The following is a 22,108-nucleotide window of genomic DNA, read 5'->3' on the forward strand; positions in this document are numbered from 1 at the left end:
GCACAAGAATGGAGCATGAGGCAGAAAAAAGCTGGGATTTAACTATCACTCTGCCAGGTGCCACCCGTGACCACCTTCAAGAGGTGAGTGCTGCCAGTCCAATGAGGATTACCTATCCCTCTGCCGCCCCCAACCCCCCCATCCCCAGTCCGGGGACCCCGGGCAAACAAGTGGGTCGCTAGGTTACCATCTGCAGGATCCGACCTGCCACGAGGAGTCCATGTCGCCTCACACCCCGGGCACTACCCCGCATCAGGTGGCCGGGCTATAGGATGATGACCTGTTACGGGATAGTGCACAGTCGAGCTCAGGAGTCGAAGACAGGATTTAGGGCCAGGATGCTGAAGAATTAGGCTGGGGCAGCCAGAGCCTCCTAGGTGTGCATCCTGTCAGCCAACATACGTGGCCACGCCCTCCACCCCAAAAAAGAAAACATCTGGCCATTTTTACCTTTTCTATAGGCTGCTGATGAAAATAAGTTACTTACCTGTAACTATAGTTCTCCAGTATTGGAATCTTTCATAGATTCCCATGCTTGAATCATTCCCCGTTGTCGAGATGGGAGTCTCCAGTACCTTAAAAAAGACAATGTCCCAAAGACATAACATCTATTACAAAGAAATTCTCTTCATTTTAACAACTCATCCAAGTCTTTGTGTAAAAAGAACCAAACTTGAACCTCAGCCAATCAGAGAGTACCACCCTTTAGAACCCTCCTGAGAGAAGCTCCAGCACCTCAGATTTTCCAAGCACTAGTGCAGCAATCAATGATTAAACATATGATATGCAGAGGTGAGATTCCCCCGGGAGGTGGGTGGGTCGCATGTGAATCTATGAAAGATTCCAATACTGGAGAACTATAGTTACAGGTAAGTAACTTATTTTCTTACTCCAGTATTGGAACTTTCATAGATTCACATGCTTGAATCTGAATTTTCTTCTTTCTTAGGAAACGGCCACTGGAGCTAGGCACTTTGTAAAGATCCTGGGGGCGGAATTCAAGCCAAATGGAAGGACTTTGAATTGGAAATGGCTGCTGGCTACCACAAAACGTAGATACTTCCTGTGGGCAAGTGAAATTGGAATATGGAAGTATGCATCCTTGAGATCCAGAGATTTCTGTGGCTCATGCGGAGAAGAATATCTTGCAATGTGACCATGCGAAAGGTTAGTCGTCTGAGGTACTTGTTTAAGCCCCTGAGATCTAGAATAGGACGCCAAGATTCCCAGTTCTTGCGTACCAGGAAGAATCGGGAGTAAAAACCTTTGCCCTTCTCTGAAGAAGGAACTCTCTCTATTGCCCCCTTTCTGAGCATGGTCACAACCTCCAGCCGGAGTTGTTTTAGATGCTTCTGAACGAAGGTATGAGGAGGACAAGAAGGTGGGCGTTGAACAAATTCTAAAGTACGGCCAAATCGAACAATGTTTAAAACCCACTGGTCTGATTTAATCTGTTGCCACTTCTTGTAGAAGTGAAATATCCTTTCTCCTAACTTCCTGCTGTGTGGCAAGGCTGTAGCCGGAGCCTGGAAGTTGTCACTGACGTCTGGTTGTCTTCTTAACATGGCGCGATCTTCCCCTAGGAGGGGGTCTTGGATATCTCGCCTGAGGTGGTTGCCTTTGGGTATATTGTGGCCGAAACTGTTGTGTAGCGTAAGAGGGGTAGCGAAAGGACTGGTAACCCCTACGATAAGTCAAGACTCCCCGACCTCTGGCAGCACGAAATGGAACCTTTTTAAATTGAAGGGTCCCTAAGGACGTTGCGGTATCAGTAACTGTTTTAATAGCCTGCATGGCTTCATCCACATGCTTACCAAATAAAGCTTCTCCATCAAAAGGGAGGTCCAACACCTTATTCTGGAACTCCGGACAGAAGGATGTTGCTCTTAACCAGCCTTGACGTTTACTGCTCCACCAGCTAGCTGTCAAAAAGCAGTAGCAATGTCCAAAGCGCATTCAATCACCTCAGCTGATGTGTGCTCACCCTCCAAGAGAGCCTTTTTTATCTTTGCGTTAGATTCCTCTGAGACGTGATCCAGGTACGGGGCAATATCCACCCACAATTGTCTGTCGTACCTCCCCAGAATTGCTAGCGAATTTGCTGTCCTCACTATGAGGCCAGACATAGAAGTTTGCCAATGTTGTCTAACCTTCTACCCTCTCTGTCAGCAGGGGCTGAGAGTGGTGTTGATGGATTTCAAGATCGCCTCTGCTGCCTGAGATATAACCCAGTCCGGTTTCGGGTGACCCACAAGACACGCTGGAGCGTCTTCAGAGGCCTTATACTTTTTGTCTAACCTGGGCAAGACTGCCGTTACCGTAGCCGGGGTTTTCATAATCTTTACACCTTCCTCCCAGATGTAACCAACAATAGGTATGGAACGAACACTCTTCTGGTACGGCTCTTTGAAGTCGTATATAAAACAGTCCATCTGTTTGGATGGCATTGGTATGCCAAATCTCCTTGCCGAGCTCTCAAGCAAATTGTGGAAACCTCCAATATCTCCAGGGGGAGAATCCACAGGGGTAGGCAACGGAGACGATGTCGGCAATATATAACTGTCCCAATCCGAGTTGTCCTGCAATTCCCCTTCTTCCCTCTCTTCATCTGAAGAGTCCGCTACCTGTATGAAGGACCATTGTGGGGTACTTCTGGCTGATCTAGGGGATGCTTTAGGCTGCGGCAGAGGAGTGGCAGGTATGGATGGAGGAGGTGCCGTCTGTATGTCAGGTTGCGGCACTGACGGAAATCTCCTTTTGTAATCTGACAGCATAGACTGCAGATCAGATATAAGGGAACTCGGAACACAAACCATGTCTTCTGGAATATAGGTCTGCTGCCGCTGAGGAGAATAATACTGGTGATTATATTCCTCATCATCCTCTTGGTATTTTACGTGAAGCTGCGAAGGACTATGGGCTGCCCCGAACGGCCCATCATCATCTGAATCCTCTTCTAAGAGATGAGTCGGGATTAATGGAGTGATCTTACTTGGGGATGTAGCTCTTGGAGTAATATTTCCCCATCTAGACGCAGACTGCTTCGTCGACGGTGTCGACGATGGTGTCAACGGCGGTACCACCAACGAGGTCGTCGACGGAGTCGTCACCGACAATCCAAGTACTCCCGTCGACGACGGCGTAGACGGAGGTATCTTGACCGTCTACGGTATTGTCAACGGAATCGTCGTCAGAACCATCGTCATCGATGTTCTGATCTTCAGCGTCGACGGTCTTGATTATGTTATCGTCGTCGTGGACGTTAACGACGATGAGGAAGAAGTCACAATTCCCAGAGAGGTTACCGTCGTCACCGCGACTAGGCTGCCGTATACATCCTCTTCGACGGTCTATCCTCAGAGGTTGCAGCCGGTTTTCTAAACGTTGTCAACACCTTTGGAGGTGGTGTGGAGGGGTCGGAGGAGGATTTTGAGACCTCCTTGGATGTTGAAGGCCGATGACTGGATTTAGAAGATGATCTTTTCTCCTTAGGTGAAAACGATAGACTGCGGCCTTCACCAGACCCCTATGAGTTTTTTTTCGAAGTCTTTGAGGGTTTTCTCAAACCCTTTTCAGATTGAGGTGATCTATGCCTCTTTTGAAACTTCCTTGAAGACCATAAAGACCCTTCACTGTCAGAGTCTGAGACAGGGTTTTTTCTTGTCTTCAGTTTTTGGAGCCAAAGCAACAGCCTCCCATCTCTATCTTTCAAAGTCTTTGAAGAACAGGTATGCCATACCTTACAATCAGCAGCAGAGTGTGCAGGGTAGAGGCAATATATACACTCTTTAGGAGGGTCCTCTGAATGGAGCCTTTTCTTTCCACTAGTACTGCAGGCTCTGAAGAGACTTTTCCTCTCTCTGTCTGACATCCTACTGTTATAACAGGCTCCAGAAGGTAGAAGTGTGTATCAGAGACACCCAAAAGCAAAAGGAATTCCAATAAATTCAGAAAATCTTCTCTCACAAGAATAAACAGTAAAATATTGGTTAAGATGTTTTGGTCCCACACATGTGCTTGGATTATTTATATTTATATATTGGATTTACTTAGGAGATTTTTTTAATGCCTATGATAGCCAATGGCATATTTCTTTGGGAGGGGGGGCCTCTCTCATGATTTGGGCCAATGAAGAAGACCGTAATGGTTGAAACGCGTTGCCATTGCAAGTTGATACATTGTTACTTTGTGAAAGACGTTACAAGGCTGAAGTAAACATTGAAGTTGTTTGGAATGCCGGCTGCAATTGAATTGTTTTTTTGACAAATATTTATGGGTCCTGCGCCCATAGCGGTGCACCAACTTCGTGTGGCAAAATCGGGAAGAACAGCAGGAATTGGTTTGGTTGAGATATATATATATATATATATATATATATATATATATATATATATATATATATATGTGTGTGTGTGTGCTATGTATAGGGTTTTCTACATACATATATATTATATGTAAGAAGTGCTCTGAGGTCCCCGCGCATTGATGGGACTATTCAGTGCTTATGACTATTGATGAGGATCCCCTAGGAGAGAACTGTGGGCTTCTCAACTCATGCAAGTTACAACCCAGAAACAGATCATGCAGAGATCAAGATGGACGTCATTAACTATCATTCTTCTGTAAGTGAATAGTTCAAGAACAGATTAGTAAATTGACAGAAATACTGTCATAAGGTATTATACAGTTTCTTTAATCATGTCAGTGGAACATCCCTGTCAGCTCTATTTGTTCTGCCACAGTATCCTTGATACTCCAATGATCACATCAGTTAATGACCAGGAGACATCCCCAAGCTAGTAAGCAACAGGACACCAGAGTAGGAACAGCAAGAAAGTATGCAGCAGCATAATATTTTAAAACTGCAATGTAGTGAAGTTCTTCAAAGAAACCAGCGGGCCACACAGAGAGGATGGAATAAATTGAGCACTAAGGAAGAAGGAATGTGCACATCAGAAGGGGGGGGGAACAACAATAATGCAGGAACCAGAACAGTGAATGAACTGAACACTTGCAGAAAGCATACAAACAAGAAAGCTGCAAGACAACATGGGTCTACTAGAGATGCTACGCATGCTGCCCCTGAAGATCCGGGCTCCATAACGCTGACAATCTAAGTGATCTGTTTATGAGCTTGCTCTGTAAAGCCCTACTCCTACTCCTCAGCCCTAGCCTCAACAGACTGGTGTTCCAAACCTTCCAGCCTTCACAACTGAACCACTGTTTCTAAGCTGCCCGATATCATCTCATGCACTGCAATCTCCAGCCCTTATCCTACATCTACATTTGGATCATGACAATGCAGATTTTTTTTGTCAATATACATAAGCCTCCAGAATCAAAGAATGAGCATATACGCCTCATACCATAATTGTCACTTGAAACAGATTAAAGAACAGCAGAACACCCAAACAGAAAAAAAAACAAACAGCAATGTTCTCTGGCACACACATCCATCAATATATAGTCCACCCAGACATACCCGAACACATTCAAATAGCATCCTTCACTAATCAATACACACGTATTATAACCTTGCCAAACACTATCCAGCTATACAGTATGAAACATGACCAAAAACAATGCAAGTAGACTGGTCTAACTTCGGTCACTCACTGAACCGTAAACCTTGCCCAGATTCCGAAAGCATACAAATGGTAGAAAGTTCTATACAAATATGCATAAGTAATCACAATTTCAGAAATAACACAATTTTGAACTTTATCTCTTTTTTAATGAATTGTTCATTTACGAGATTGCACTTTACAGATTTTTAAGTCACAAATACTATAAGAGAGTTTTGACCATAAATATCTCTAGTTTTATGAACTAACTTACTTTTGACATCAATGTTGTTGTAAGAGCTGTGGCATAATAATGTCAGAAAACTAATAAATACTGCAGGCTCATTTCACAAGAAAACACTATGGGCCTTTTGTGAACTTTTTTCATAGCCTTTCTTTAGTGCTGCTGCTGTGGGGCCATCAACAGTATTACAACAGTCTTAAACCTTGAAATTATTACTTATGTTTTCAAAACAGAAACTTTACTTCTGCCACTTGCCCCAGGTTTTGTATTGAAGAATAGATTAGCAAACCATTTATCCATGCATAGTCTTCTCTTAACTAGTCGTTATTATTGCAACTTCTGGAATGCAGAAATGTATTGCAAAATGCAATTAGAACCACATCATAGTGGTATGGAGTTCTGACTTGGCAGTACAGTTACCTCCCCTTTCGACTCCTTTGGTCCTGTGTGAACTTTAAGGTGCCTTAGAAGCTGTATCTTTTGAGTAAATCTCACCTCGCACTCTGTGCATTGAAAAGGCTTCACTCCTGTGTGGATTCTCTCGTGCTGCTGGAGAACATTGCGTTGACTAAAACTCTTCCCACATTCAGTACAGAAAAATGGCTTTAACCCTGCATGTATTCTTAGGTGACATTGAAGATGTGCCTTTTGAGTAAAGCTCTTCTCACATATAGTGCAGGGAAAGGGCTTCACTCTAGTGTGGATTATTTGGTGTTGTTTAAGAGCATTGTTTCGGCTAAATGTCTTCTCACATGCAGTGCAGGAAAATGGCTTCAGTCCGTCGTGGACTTTTTGGTGACCCTGAAGCTGTGCCTTCTGAGTAAATCTCTTCTCACATATATTGCAAGAAAATGGTTTCACTCCTGTGTGGATTATCATGTGGCGCCGAAGATTTGCTTCCACAGTAAAGCTTTTCTCACACTCAGTGCACTGAAAGAGCTTTACACCTGTATGAATTCTTAAATGAAGTTGAAGAGATGCTTTACGATGATAGCTCTTATCACACTTAGTGCAGCGAAAGAGCTTTACATCTGTATGAGTTATCATATGAAGTTGAAGAGATCGTTTCCTCATAAAGTTCTTGTCACACTCAGTGCAATTATAGAATTGCTTTCCTGTTTGCATTCTTTGGTGCAGCTCAAGCATGGATATCATAGTGGAGTCCTTCTTACAATCTTTCTCACTTGATATTACTTTCTTTGATTTGTCTGTAGAATGAAAAGAAAACAAATTAGAAGCTATACACTTCAAAACAATACATGCAGCATTGCAAGATTATATGGGTATAGTCCTACGATAGATAGGAGCAGGGCAGCCATTAGATGTACATGTGCTAATTGGTCAGACATGCATTAAGACATATATTAGGAAGTTTAAGGACAGAAAAGGGCAAATTCGTTAACTGTGCAGATGGCAAGCGCCAATGGGTGTTGTGATTAGCTAGCACGAGACGCTCCAGCTCCGAGCAGTAGCTGGGATTTCAGAGGGAAGATTACAATGATAATCATCACCAATATGATTCTTAGATATAGGACTATACAATTACAAGCATCTAAGCCTTGTATAGTACTTCATAGAGACCGGAAGAGAAGAACACATCCTTATAAACCCTTTTCTCCGAGTACCCCTATACTTTACACAGCTAGGTTACAGACAAAATCTTCCTAGAAACTGGTGGCATACAGGTTGGTAGCCAGGACAAGCTCAGGCTTGAACACTGAAAGAGGTGATTTGAGATGCAAGAAACAAAATAAATATATTTAGTCACACTTTAGAAAAAAAGGATCTCGTAAAAAGTAATATGATTTAAATGCAGGCAAGAAAGCAGGATCAAAAACTCACGAAAAACCAATCAGCAATGTAAAATTTTAAAACTATAGCAATTAAGAATGTTCAGTTCTATTATGGGTAAAGAGGAGAGTGTTAAGCATTCTACTGTCAAAGTAACAGTAGCAGAAATTTCAAAACACAGGAAGCTTAAGGTAAAAATTACAAGTCAGATAGTAGAAGGAAATCAATCGACAAACACTGCATTTGTATCATGCCCTCCCACCATCTTGAAGGCATATTTCTTTGAAATGAATGGTAGAGTAAGGATAAATTACTTACCTGTAATCCTAGCTCTCTTCCAGGGGAATCCTCAAAGTCATAAGCACTGAAAATTCCCGTCCACACCTGGGGACCCCGGAATATATTTCAAATATACAAATAAATAATAAAACAGATGAATATATATGGAAAGCATTATTTACATACACATCTATGCAGGCTATTGTAAAGGTTAAAAATGCAACTCTCATTAATTTTACTTTGATAAACCTTTTATCAGACTTTAACATTCCTGTAAAATAGAAGAAAAAGAGAGTATAGAGTGCTGTTGCCGTCTTGCTCCTTGTAGAATGGGCTTTGGGCCCGACTGGCAAATGCTTGATGGCCAACTGGTAAGTAAACATAATGCACAAAACTATCCATCTAGAGATGGTTTGTTTATAAGAGGCGATAGCTGTTCTCATAGGGCCACAGTTTACAAACAGGCGATTAATCCATCTTATATCTTTGGTTTTGTCTAAATAAAATTTTAGCACTCTTTCAAGATCTAGAGAATGTAACGCTCCTTCAACAGGTGTAGACAGATTAGGAAAGAAAGTAGAGGTGAAATTGTCTGGTTAATGTGGAAGTCAGACACTACCTTTGGAAGAAAACTGGGATAAATTCTCATCACTACAATGTTGGCATGAAAAACTGTGTTAGGCTCTTTGGCACAGAGAGACTGGATCTCCCTGACTCTACGTGCCAAAGTCATTGCCACTAGAAATGCAGTTTTCCGGAAAAGATATTGTAAGGATGCTTTATGTATTGGCTCAAAAGGTGGACCCATGAGTTTTGACAGTACCACACTCAACTCTCAAGGAGAAGGAGAGTGTACGGGGGTGGGGGGGGGAACACCTTCTTCACACCCTCTAGGAAATCTTTCATCACAGGCATTTGGAAAAATAACATTTGAGAAGGTGATTTTTTTTAAAGCAGTAATTGCTGCTAAATGTACCTTAATTGAAGAAAACTGTAACCCTCATTTTGCTAAATGGAGGAGGTACGGCAATATGACATCTTCCTGGCAGAGAACTGGATGATAATTATTCTGAGTACGCAACATGTAAAGCCTCTTCCATTTAAAGGAATAAGACCGCCTAGTCGAAGGTCTTCTCGACTCTTTGAGAATGGTCATGCATTTCTGCGAAATACCTAAATGTCCATACTACAGGAATTCAGGAGCCATGCTGTCAAGCTCAGCGAGGGAAAGGTTGTGGTGGAATATCTTCCCTCCGCACTTGTGGAGTAGATCCGGTCTGCATGGCAGTCTCCTGTATGATCTTTCTGATAGGTGGAGAAGATCTGAGTACCACCACTGGCCGGGCCGTTCTGGGTCTTTCAGGATCACTGTGGTCCTGGCTCTGTATAACTTGTTGAGGACTACTGGTACCAGAGAAATGGGGGGGGGGGAAGGGGACATATAGAAAAATCCCTGACCAAATTAACAAACGGACATGCCCCTTTGTCCCTGGTCGGTAGAACCTGGATGCAAAGTCTGGGTATTTTTTGTTTATTTCATCTGCAAACAGGTATATATTTGCAGTTGCCCCCATTCCTGAAAGATATCGTGAACTACGTCATCATTTAGGATCCAGTCATGAGCTTCTGTAAAGGAGCCTCTTAGGGAGGCTGCTTGGATGTTTTGTGACCCTGGTAGGTGAATTGCTGAAATTGTCAGGCCCCTGGCCAGAAGCCATTTCCAGCTAAGCTGCACTTCCAGTGATAGGGGATGTGAGCAGGTTCCACCCTGTTTGTTTAGATAATGCAGTGTGGTCGTGTTGCCTGTTTGAACAAGGATAGAGTTCGTCTATGGATGGAAAAAGAAACTTCAGTGCTAGATGGACCCCGGTGAGCTCCAGCATGTTGATGTGCTAGAGCTGTTCCTTTTCTGACCACAAGCCTTGGACTTGCAAAGAACTCATGTGAGCTCCCCAACCCTTTAGGGAAGCATCTGTGACAAGAGTTTGAGTTGAAAGTTCCTGCTGAAAAGGCAGTCCTATCTGTAAATGCTGACTCTGCATCCACCACTTGAGTGACTGTCTGGTGTCCTTTGTGAGAACTACTTCGTCACCCCATAGGTTCAAATACTGAGACAACCGATCTTCCAGTGCTTGTTGTAGAGGTCTCATTTGCAGTCTGACATTGGGGGACTATGAAGATGCAAGAGGCCATGGATCTCAGGAGTGAGGCTATCTGTCTGGCCGATGGATGAGGAGTGCGAAGGACAGAACAACATTTCATGTTGATTAATAACCACTCCTCCAAAGGATACATTTTTTGCATGGTTTGTATCCAGAGTCGTTCCCAGGTAATGTAATCTTTGAGTCGGTACCCATGCAGACTTTTTGAAATTGCCCTGTAGACCCAGATCTTGAAGAGTCTTGATGCAAAGCTGATAGTGCTTTTGCATGAGTGCTGGGAGAAGCTCTTGATCAACCAGTCGCTTAAGTATGGGTAGACAAATACTTGCTTCTTCCTCAGGTACGCCGCAACTACTGCCATGCATTTAAAAATGTCAAAGGCGCTGATTTGAGCTTAAAGGGTAACACTTTGTACTGGTAGTGCTTGGATGCCACTCTGAAGTGCAGAAACTTACAATGTTTTCTTGAAATTGGAATGTGGAAGTAGGCATCCTGAAGATCGATGGAGCATATCCAGTCCCCTGATGGAGTTGGGGGTAAATCTGGTGAAGGACAAGCATTATGAATTTCTCCTGGCAAATGAACGTGTTCAAATGCCTTCGGTCTAGAATTGGTCTGTATTCTTGGGCTAAAAAGTAGCACAAATAAATGTATTTTCCCCATTGAGAAAAAAGAACTTCCTCTATCGCTTCTTTTTGGAGCAGCGCATTTACGTATTTTTGTAATAAGACTTGTAGATGACAAAATGTTATTTTTTGTGGAACCACCGGTGGAGGGGACTTGAATCCGAGCCCCGCCCCCACCGGAGCAGGAAACGGAGTAGAGAGAAGCAACAGCTCATTGCTTTGGTGGTGTTTTAGAGGAAGATGCAGAGAGAGGGAGAGTAACTCTTCCTCGTCGTGGACACCGTGGATGGTAATGTGATTGGGCGTGATGTTGCTGGTGTGAAATCCAGTGAGGGGTTTGAAACCTCTTTTAAGGTCGCAGATCAAAAGGCCTGAATTTTCACCTGAATTCTTTGCGCCTCTCTAGGCCCACTGCCTTGAGCGTGTCCACCTCTGTTTTCATGTTAGCCATTTTGTCGTCGCCATGTGTACCGAAAAGAGAGGTTCCATTGAAGGGAAAATTCAGGATTCTCTGCTGTGCTCAAGGTTTTAGTCCTGCAAGTCTGAGCCACGAAAAACAAACTGCTGATATTGCGTGATTATAGCCATGAGCTGCGAGGTCAGAGGCATCTGCTAGAGCACTTATGATCTGGTTTGCAACGAGGCCACCTTCCTTAATCTACTGAAAATCTTGCCTATCCTCTATTGGCAATTTCTCTGTACATCTGGACATTAAGTCCCACAATGATTTATTGTACCTTCCAAGTAATGAGTCAAATTGTTTATTGTCTTTATCTGATGGCACTGTAGATGATGACGCAGTTATGTGTGCCTTTCTTGCAGCCGCTACTATAACCAAGTCTGGAGAAGGATCAGACTGGCGAGACAGATGGGCCTGGTCAGGAGCCTTGTACTTTTTAAGAAGTCTTGATGGTGCAGCATGCAATAAATCTGAAGTCAAAAATGTTTACGGGGGTGCCCGTCAGACATTGCAGCGCCGGTCTGACGAGGAGCAACTCCGATGATGAAGCATGACACGCATTTGGGTGTGTGAGGACTCTTGCTCCTAAAATTTAGGACTCTTCTGTATCCTTTCACCTATCACTCTCTTGGAACAGTGTATCTTGTTTTTTTGCATAGTATCAATTACGGGAGGGCATACACTGGACCATTATTCCTCCCTATGCCCCTTGTTTATCATTCTGCGGGTCTATCAGTGCCTGGTCCTCATCTGTAAGGGACTCATAAGGCACATGGGTCTCTTGCCTACTGCCTGTTCTGCTCAGGGAGGCTCACTCTAGGAAACACCTTTATGGGGATGCCAGTGTGGAAGACTGCCATTCTTGCCTCTCTGGGTCTAATGTGAGTTACCACTGATTACTCTGCCAGATTAGCCCTATTGTACCTCTCCACTCACGTAACTGCAGACAGACCGCCTGAATCCAGTCTCTTACACAGGAGAGTACCTCTCATAAAGCTACAATTTCACACATTCCTTCAGTGCATAGGCTTTCAGAGACCTTTGTGTGTGCATGTGATTCCACATTAGAAGCTTGTGCCCCAGCTTCCCCTTTGTTGGCACACACTTTTACCAGGCACTATTTTCAAAGAGTGGTAAAGCTGTCATCGTGGTGGGGGGTGGGGAGGAGGGTTTGATGTAACGGCTGACTCATCACCTCTCTGAGACTTCCACAGGCTATGTCCAGTGCTGCACACACACAGCCTCAGCAGGTGCAAAATCTGCACTTCACTGGACTGACAGGGTGATGTGTCACCCCAGCTCATTATCACTAAAAGAAATTCTAGCTAATTTGTCAAGAATTTTCATTTCTATTAAGGACACAGAGGGGTGGATTTTGCTTCTCTTTCTTTGCTGTTTATTATAACACGTAAACAAACAGCAGCCAATAAAAGTGCTTAAAGTAAAAAAATACATATCCCATTATTAGATGACATTTCCTTGCGCCTATGATGCCCAATTGCCGCTTCCATATATAAAGACTTCAGCGCCATGATCTTCCTCTTTCTTTGCCTGACGGATTAATTCTTTTCTTGAACCTCTTCGACCATAAAGGTTTCCCAACCGTAGAACAACCACTGCAACTTCATGGAACGAAACACTCAAAGTAGTCAACCGACCAACCTTGCCCTTATCCGCAGATGCAAGAAGGGTTCTTGACTTCTGTTACCCATTCTTATGCTCAGGATCTAAAATGATTAAATAAAAGACACCATAATATCCATAGCCTTGGGCGTAGATTCAAGCCAAGAATAATCATTACAGATGGGGGGAAAAAACAATACAAAAAACATGTAACTCTTTACACAATGAATCATTCTATTGTATTGAGAGATGGGCATGTGGGCTAATCTTTGCCTCCGTGTCCTTAATAGAACTGAAAATTCTTGACGCGTTAGCTAGAATTTTCTTTTATTCTATGTCAGGACCGGAGGCTTTGGATTATGCTTGTTCAAAGCTGTTGGATAACTAAAGAAGCCACATCAACTGGTTTATAATAAAACGTTTTAAAGGTGGAATTAGCAGGCCAATCTGCTGCTCTCATGATAACCTGAAGATGTGATCCTTGGTTGAAGGACCTAGAGGCCATGGCCCCACTAACAGAATGCGTGCCAAATTTGGAAGTGTCTATACCAGCTTCCGACAAGATACACTTTACCCAGCGAGCCAGAGTGGCTAAAGAAACCGGTTAGAACGGTTTCTGAAGAGCAATTAGGAGTTGGGCTCCAAAGGACTGGCAGAATTCCCTAGTGCGGTCTTCGTATTCTTTCATAAACTTAGGGATCGCTGGGAAGCTAGGATAAGTGATTTGCCTGAAGAGGGTTTTGATACATCTAGTCAAGGAAAAGGTAACCCCGTCTGGAGAATACACTCTACCTGCTAGGTCTAGGGCATTGACATCAGACATCAATGGGATGGAACAAGAGCTGTCTTCTTTGCGTTTACGATGAAGCCTAGGCTCTTCAGGAGCTTGATGGACCATTCCAGATGGCAAGTTAGAGTCTGTTGACTCTAAGCCATAATAGGGATGTCGTCCAGATAAATAATCAGATGAACGCCTTTGGACCAAAGGCTCTCCATTACCGGGCGCGTGAGCTTGGTAAAACACCACAGAGCGGAGGAGAGTCCGAAAGGAAGAACTTTGAAGTAGAACCATCTGTCCTTTCATCTGAATTGGAGGAATTTCCAATGAGGGGGCCAAATCAGAATTTAAAAATAGGCGTCTTTCAGGTCTAGACAGGCCATCCAGTCGCTTTCTCGGAAAAAGTCCCTGAGGAGATGGATCCACTCCATTCTGAAGTGACGCTAGAAGATCCAGCTGTTTCAGGTTGATGACCAAGCGGGAACCCCCTCCTTTCTTGTATACTACAAAGATACTGCTGCAGAAACCGGAGGAGTCTGGTGTGCAAGGATCGATTGCGCCCTTCAGTAATAACTGGTCTATTTCCTGTTGAATAAAACTCAACTTCTTGTTGGGTAAAATGGAATCTGATGTGGCTGGCGAAAGAACTCCAGCTTTTATCCCATAACAGTCTCTAGTACATATGAGTCTGATGTTGGGAAAAACAATTAGTCAAGAACCCCTGAGCCCTGCCTCCAGCACCACAGAGTCATGAGAAATCAGACTTACCTTGAGTGTTAGGTCTGGAGCTGGACCTGGTCTGGGTGCGGAAGGAACCTCTGCTGAAACAAGGTCGGCTACCTCGCGCTCTGGTGGGGTAGAAGGTGTCTCGGGTTGGCGCAGCATAGGCACGGCCTCCAGTTGCGGTGGAAGGTAGGGGGCTGCAGCCGGACGTTCGCCCTCGATAACAGTCGGCCTTGGAAAAATAGGCGTTGGTTGAGGACTTTTTGTATGGAGCTTTGGGCTTTGTAAAATGCTGTGAAAGTGTGGACAAATTTGCCCAGGTCCTTGACGAATGTCTCGCCAAAAAGCATGCCATTTACTAGAGGGCCAGGTTCTGCATTAGCTAGCTCAGTGAGCTTTGAGTCAATGCTCATGAGTATTAAGCATCTGTGCTCTACTGACAAGAGTGCAACTGGCATTCCCTAGAATGCATGGAGCACTCTCAGCCTGCCAGTGTGTCAGGGTCAATGGGGGTGGCGTTCTGTTTCGCTGTGACAGCCATGTCCATGATTTTACACAGCGGTCTAGGAAGGTCAAGTAAGTTGTCCTGACAGGCCTTCCAGGACCTGTCAATGCCTTTTTTGGGGTCTTTGGAGGACTTTTTAAGGAAGGTGGCGAGGTTGTTGTCAAGTTCTGGGGGTTTCTACCACTCTGTGGGGGATGTGAGGGTGTGGACATTCCGATCTTAGTCGGTTCCGTACTTCTCGGTCAAAAGGTTTACGTAACCTGTCATGGGCATATTCTGTGACTGTCGGGAGTGGGGACCAGTCCGAACAGCGTGGATGGACAATGCTGCCTGGGTCAAAGTCTGAGAAAGGGTCCATGGGAGGCAATGGACTAGAGAAGGCAGCAGAGTCTTGGAGGCTGTGGCGGCGTTTTTTGGGGGCCTGATGAAGGTCATCGTCCGACTTGGATAAATTGGAGCTGGAGTCACCTGTCTCTTTGTCTGGGAGGGAAAGCGGGGAGGAAAAGTCAGTTATGGGAGGGGTAGGGGCAGAGGATAAGCTACGTGATATGTGGGCCATAGCTGCCCAGTGTGGCCAGTCAAAGGTGTGGGGAGCATCTTCGTCTTGTGGGGGAGGCGTGTTGGCCATGGGTTCAGTGTTGTAGGACGGTACTGACAGGGCATATCTTTCCAGCTGGCAGGTTATGGGCTGAAGGGCAAGAGCTAGCACTCTATTTACAGACTGTGACCAATGCATCTAGGGTGTGGACAATGTCACCAGGCAGTATGAGGCTGTCATCTTGTTCAATGGGTCTGTTGGTGAGCACGCTGTTGTCTGCTATCTTCAGGAGTTTTTCGAGAGATGTATGGTATGCAGGGGGGGGGGGGGGGCAACCTTTAATTAATGGCCGCAAGAGAGGAGGTAAAGTCACTCACCACAGTTGGTAGCTGTGGAATTATAGCGTAGATAAATACATGCCCCTCAGGTAAAACCTATGTAGCCTTTACCTGCCCTGGCAGAGGGCGTGGGGGAGATGATTTTGTCTGCCTGAGGCAATTTATGTAATTTGTGGCCTCAAATAAAGGCGGCAGGCTCCACTTGCCGAGCTGTCAGCGTGTGCTCGCGTATTTCCCGATACTGACCAGGGAAACTGACCTGTACTCATAGCCCGGGCATGCAAGATGTGCACGCTGGCAGCAAGCTAAAAATGAGACACTGATCCTCTACACCCACGTCGGGTGTTATTTTTTATAAGCGGCACTTGTTATCTCCAGAAAAGAAACAAACACATGCTTAAGCAAATAACTATTGCGCGGCCCGTTAGGCAATTAAGAAAAGGAACTTATGTGTCGTTAGCAGTAAAGAAAGAAGACGATCATGGCGCTTAGGTCTTTATATATGGAAGCAGCAACTGGGCGTCATAGGCGTAAGGAAATGTCTTAATCTAATACTGAGATATGTAGTTTTTTTACTTCAAACAATTATATTGGCTTCTGTGTGTTTACATGTTACAATAAACAGCAAAGTAGGAGAAGCATAATCAGAAGCCTCCGGTCCTGACATACAATCAAGAATACTTGCAACACTTTCTCACTAACATAAAGGTGGAGGCTGGAAGCAGCATACAACATTTAAAGGCCTATCTTCAGGAGCTACACAAGGAAGTCACAGGCTTAGGCTAAGGGGCGACAACCTCTGGAAAGTAGTTGATGGTCAACAGAGCAACTGTGCTTCTTCTGAAGCAAATCACTACCCTGGAAGAGAAATAACTGGACATTCTCCTCAAACAGGAAGACATTGAAAACATATTCAGACATAACATGTGAATTAGGGGACTTACTCAAAACGCATAGGGACAGGAAATAGAAGCTTCTCCAAGTAATCTTTTGCAATCAATCAGGAACAGACTGGATGACAACCCGATCTATATCAACTTACAGAATGGTGGGACACACCTTGCAAGGGATAGACATCCAAATATTCTGTTACAAGTGCTCTTCTATGAAGAGAGGCATAATGTAATGGCACTACCCTCCCATAATCACTTGACCCAAACCCCTTAATAACTGCATTAGACAAAGAGAACTCATCTAGGGGATTCCAACAGGGTAGACACTTTCAAACTCTATGTTCTCTGACAATATCATGATCATCATATCACAACTGCTGATATCCATACTGCTGCTATTGAGGGAACCAGAAATACACAACACAGTTTCTGAAATCCAAATTAATCTGGCAAATTCTGATACCACTTAACTAGCCCCTTATCAGAAAAAAATGCTTCCTTCTCTTTCTGCTGGGCCCTGAATGCAGACTCGTCTTGAATAATACAACTAGCACTCTTCCTTTTGAGAGCATTACAAGGAATTTACTGAGAAGGCACCTGGGACACAGTTTTGTTGTTTGGGAAAAGGACCACTGTAAGTCTGACAGTCTTTTCTTTAATATTGCACCTCCTTTGGGTGATTTCCCTCTCAAATTCACCTGGATAGCCACACAATTTCAGCTGGCTGTTATCAGCTTCATTTGTGGGGTTGAAAGCAATGAGTTGGCAGTAAATATCTCTATTGACCTAATTGTAATTGTAGCATTTATAGAGAGAGTTAAACCAGGAAGCAATGAAGCACTAAACTGTAAAAGAACCGTGGGAAAGATGAGGACCCAAAGCAGAGCAAACCTCAACAGCCAGGCAACTCTTAGGTAGGACTAATTAGAATCTAACTATGTTTTACCTGCCTACAAAAGATCAGGTACAAGTTTAAACTCCTGATGTATTACGGGAGGAAGTTCCACAACCTGGCAGCTGCCACTGCGAAGGCTGGTTCCCCACTCGTGGCTTTCCTACACCTAGGTACCACCACATTGCTATGTCCAGCTGATCTCAGAGGCCAAGTAGGAACATACCAATTAAATGCCGTACTAAGGTACGTTGACCCCAAACTCGACCTACAGTCAGTCGACCTACAGCTCAAGAAGAGCTACCTCTATTACAACTCCTTTCAGGTGGCTCAGTTACGTTTCTTAGCAAAATGGGGAAGAATACAGAGGGTAAAGTGGTGTTTTATTGACCAATTACTCACAAAGCCATCTCTTTAGTTTAAAACAATATGACTCAGCACCCACATCCACTTAGTAATTTTCAGTTAATGAACATAGTAATCTTTCATAATTGAACGTCACAGTGCAGACTCCCAAAAGTTTGTCAGTCAAAGCATTTCTTTATTCATGATTCTTTCCTTTAAAACATTTTTCTTTTCTGACTTTGCTGTAGCCGATGCATTTCATCCAGAAGGGCTTCTTTGGGCATATTCAATGTGCATCCTTGAAGTGTAATGTCAACTGCTAATAAATCATCATAAACTAGAGTGCATAGCAGAGTCTTGTAAAAAAAATAAAAAAAATAAAAAAATAGATCCAAAAGTTGGACTAGTCCAGTGATGACAATTTCACAAGTTTCAGGTGTAGGAAAGTACCCTCTTTTTGGCATGGTTGCCCCCACCTGCTTGCATGCTGTCAGTGTGTTTTGACTGTTTTCACTGGGATCCTGCTAACCAGGATCCCAGTGATGGTTCTTTCTCCCTCTAAATATGGTTGCTTAGGACTTTGTACACCTTACAGTTGGCATACTGGTTCCCCCATGTAAGTCCCTAGTATATGGTACCCAGGGCATCGGGGCACTAGGGGTTCCCCATGGGCTGCAGCATGTATTGTGCCACCCATGGGACCCCATGTGAAATGTGTCTGCAGGCCTGCCATTGCGGCCTGCGTGAAAAGGTGCATGCACCCTTTCACTGCAGGTCACTGCACCAGGTCACTATGAGTCACCCCTATGGTAGGCCCTCCTAGCCCGGAGGGTAGGGTGCTGGTACCTGTGTGCGAGGGCACCCCTGCATGAGCAGAGGTGCCCCTAGAACTCTACTTCCATTACACTGGACTTTGTAAGTGCGGGGAAGACATTTTACCCGTGTACTGGACATAGGTCACTACCTATGTCCAACTACATAATAGTAACTCCGAACCTGGTCATGTTTGGTATCAAATATGTCTGAATCATACCCCAATACTTTTGCCAGTAAAGGTTGATTCCACGCACTCTGGGGGCTGCTTAGAGGACCCCCAGCATTGCTCCTACCAGTCTTCTGGGGTTTTCTGTGCAGCCTGCGCTGCTGCCACCCATGAGACAGGTTTCTGCCCTCCTGCTGCTTGACCGGCTCAGGCAGAGGAAGGCAAAACAAAGGATTTCCTGTGGGAAAGGAAGGGAACACCAAGGGAACACCCTTTCCCTTGGAAATAGGTGTGATATGGCTTGGGAGAGGTAGCCTCCCCAAGGCACTGGTATTTAGTGCCCTCCTTGTGTAAACCGGTTTATACAGGTACAGGGACCCCCAGTCCCTGCACTGGCGCAAAACTGGACAAAGGAAAGGGTAGTGACCACTCCCCTGTCCATTACCACCCCAGGGGTGGTGCCCAAAGCTACGCCAGGTGGCCACTTGATTCTGCCATCTTGAATCCAAGGTGGGCAGATGCCCCTAGGGTCACCTGAGTGGCCAAGTCAGGTAGGTGATGTCACAGCCCACTCCTGATAGGTGGTCAGCCTGCTATGTGACCAAACCCCCTTTCTGGGCTATTTAGGGTCTCCCTCTTGGCTGGGTCCTCAGATTCGACATGCAAGATTCCAGCAGGACCTCTCAGGATCGTTTACTTCATCTTCTGGCCACTGGGACTGCAACTGGACCCTCCAGGAACCGACAATCAACAACTATAGCAATGACTCTGCTCTGCATCATTGCTTCTCCGGCCCCTTCCAGCAACTGCAACATTTCCCCGGCTGTGCATCCTCTGAGGGCGGCAAGTCTTCAGCCTGCACAAGAAGTAAGAAGGAGGAATCACTCACCTGCATCCGCAGACACCAACTGCAACGACGACTGGCTGCGTAGATCCTGCATCACTGGTGGTGGTCAGGAGTGATCCCCTTGGTCTTCTCTACCAGCTGTCTAACTTGGGAGACGGTAAGCCCTTGCCTTTCCTTGCAGGTGAGTCCCCTTGTGCACCATGACTCTTGCAGCTACCAATGCTTGTTTGTTCCTCCTCCAAGGGATCTTCAGGTTCCGTGTAACCCCAGCCTCCAGCACTCCTTCCTGCAAAGCACAGTCTCCGGCCTGCCGCTCCAGCGACTCCTCTTCGGGTGTGCCGAGTGGGCCTCTCTGCGACTCCTGGTCCAGCTGCCAGTGTGTTGCCTGTGGGGGCTGCCTCCTCTTCTAGTGACTCGTCCAGCTGCTGAGGGTCACCCCGGACTTCCCTCCTTGGGTCGAGTCCCCTGGACCTTGCTGGTCCTCTTCAGCCTTGCAAAGCCTTCTTCTCGGTCTCTTGCATTTGCCAAGGCTTGTTCGTGGTTTTCCAGCACCACTGACCAACTGCATCACGACCGCTGACGTGGGACATCACTTACATCACTCCTCGGACTCCTCTTAGGCTCCTGTGCTGCACTGCTGACCTTTTTCGTCCACTGTCAACCTGGTCCTACATACACAGAAGGGTGGGTAGTGGCACCTGCCACAACTGGATACTCCAACTCGAACTGGACTTGGTCCCCTTCCTTTGCAGGTCCTCTTCTGTCAGGATCCACTTTTGGGTTCTTCCAGTCTTGGTTGGGTCTTGCAACATCCCTTTCCAACGTCCTCCTGTTGGTTTGGTGAAAATCAGGTACTTACCTCTCCTCCCCTGGTCACTGGATGGCACATTGGGTCTTGCCTTTTGGGTTCGTAGTTCCTCCAGCTCCTTTCTACTGATTCCACTTCCTTGGGTGGGGAACTGCCTTTCACATTCCACTTTTTTAGTATATGGTTTGGCTCTCCCCTAGGGCCCTCACTATTTGCTATTACCAATGCATATTGCCTATAGAGTATTTTAATATTTGTGTTATCATATTAGAGACCCTTCATTTTTGTAACACTGAATAGTTCTTTCATGTGTGTAAGTGCTGAGTGACTATAGTGGTATTGCATAAGCTTTGCATGTCTCCTAGATAAGTCTTGGCTGCTCATCCACAGCTACCTCTAGAGAGCCCTGGCTTCCCAGACACTGTCTACACATCACTAATAGGGGATACCTGGTATAAGGTGATAACACCATAGGTGCTCACCACACCAGGCCAGCTTCCTACATCAAGATCTAAAATATGAGTTCTCACGCAATGGTTTTATAATGCTTGTATTAGACCCCACGATTATAGTAGAAAATCAGAACCCATATGGAGTTGAGTAGTAACTCTTGCTTCTCATAGAAATGTTAAAAACATTCACCATCTCTTTAGTTGGTTCAGTGGCTCGGGAAACGCACAGAAGTTGCAGCCTTTACTAAGTGTAAAGAGCAGTGAGAGTATATGTAAAATTACAGGAATTACCATGAATGACTTAGATCAGTGTTTGCCAAACTATAGGATGAGACCCACTGGTGGGTTGCGAGCCATTTATTGGTGGATCAGAAAAGTCAGAGCAATAAATAAAGATGCCTTTAAATTCTGTGATTATTTTATCACATTTGCAGTGCTTTACAACAGAGGCCCAATGTCAAGCTATGTCTTCTGACAAGTTCCTGCTTATTCGTTTAACATGGGATCAGTGTTCACTTTTCTTTCTCTGACTGCAATGCTGGAAGAATTTGTAAAGTGAATTACGTGATAATCTTAGGAAGTTTTTTTTGCAACACACACAATGTAAACACCAGTAAAGGAACCAAATGCATTTAACAGTTAGGAAAGCAAAAATGAAGTACATGTCTTTTGTAACTTGGTCTAGACAAAAGAAATGTTAATAGAATCAAAACAAATAAATCCACTATAACCACGTAAGTGTGTCTACCGGCCATTGGCTCCCACTGGGGAGGCACCTAAAGGCCCTTCTGAAGCAGAACACCAGAAGGAGTCCTCTATTGTTTTTTAAACTCCGGTTGCTTAGGAAGCAGGGCGTACTGACGTCATTACACTAAATTGAAAGTAAAACAGGATAATGGGGTCTTTCACTAAATCAGAGGTCGGAAAAGCTATCTCAGTCCCCGAGCACTAATTTTAACAAAAGTGGTATTGTTGGAAAGGGGAGAGTCTCTCTTTTGAACGGCACCTTTGCACAGTGGATCCCTGCTTGGGGATCGCTGCAGGAGGGCCATCCCCAAACAGGGATCCATCCACTAGACACCAGAGAGAGGGGCAACAGCCCCTTGAGCAGGGCTTTAGGTCCCCCTTGCTATTTTCTTTTATAGTACAATCTTTCTGCCCGTCCCCCACTCACCTGGGAGGCAGATGGGGGAAATTGCCCCCATCTGCCATCTGAGGGGGCAGGTGGACCACTAGAAACCAGGGATTTTTTAAAAGA

General features: G+C 44.9%; 1 protein-coding gene across 2 annotated transcripts in view; it reads right to left on the bottom strand.

The window, feature by feature from the left end:
• Nucleotides 1-5,716: 5,716 nt before the first annotated feature.
• The window catches only part of LOC138248865 (gastrula zinc finger protein XlCGF57.1-like), a 140,008-nt gene continuing 123,616 nt past the window's right edge, over nt 5,717-22,108 (bottom strand). The window contains exon 7 of one of the 2 annotated variants that reach the window (XM_069202824.1): nt 5,717-7,016. In XM_069202824.1, coding sequence (XP_069058925.1) covers nt 6,190-7,016 — 827 coding nt within the window. In that variant the 3' untranslated portion in view covers nt 5,717-6,189. The remainder of the gene's footprint in view (nt 7,017-22,108) is intronic. The other variant, XM_069202825.1, reaches the window with a different exon arrangement.

This window comes from Pleurodeles waltl, chromosome 8 (assembly GCF_031143425.1).
Source record: "Pleurodeles waltl isolate 20211129_DDA chromosome 8, aPleWal1.hap1.20221129, whole genome shotgun sequence".
NCBI classification, from domain to species: Eukaryota; Metazoa; Chordata; class Amphibia; order Caudata; family Salamandridae; genus Pleurodeles; species Pleurodeles waltl.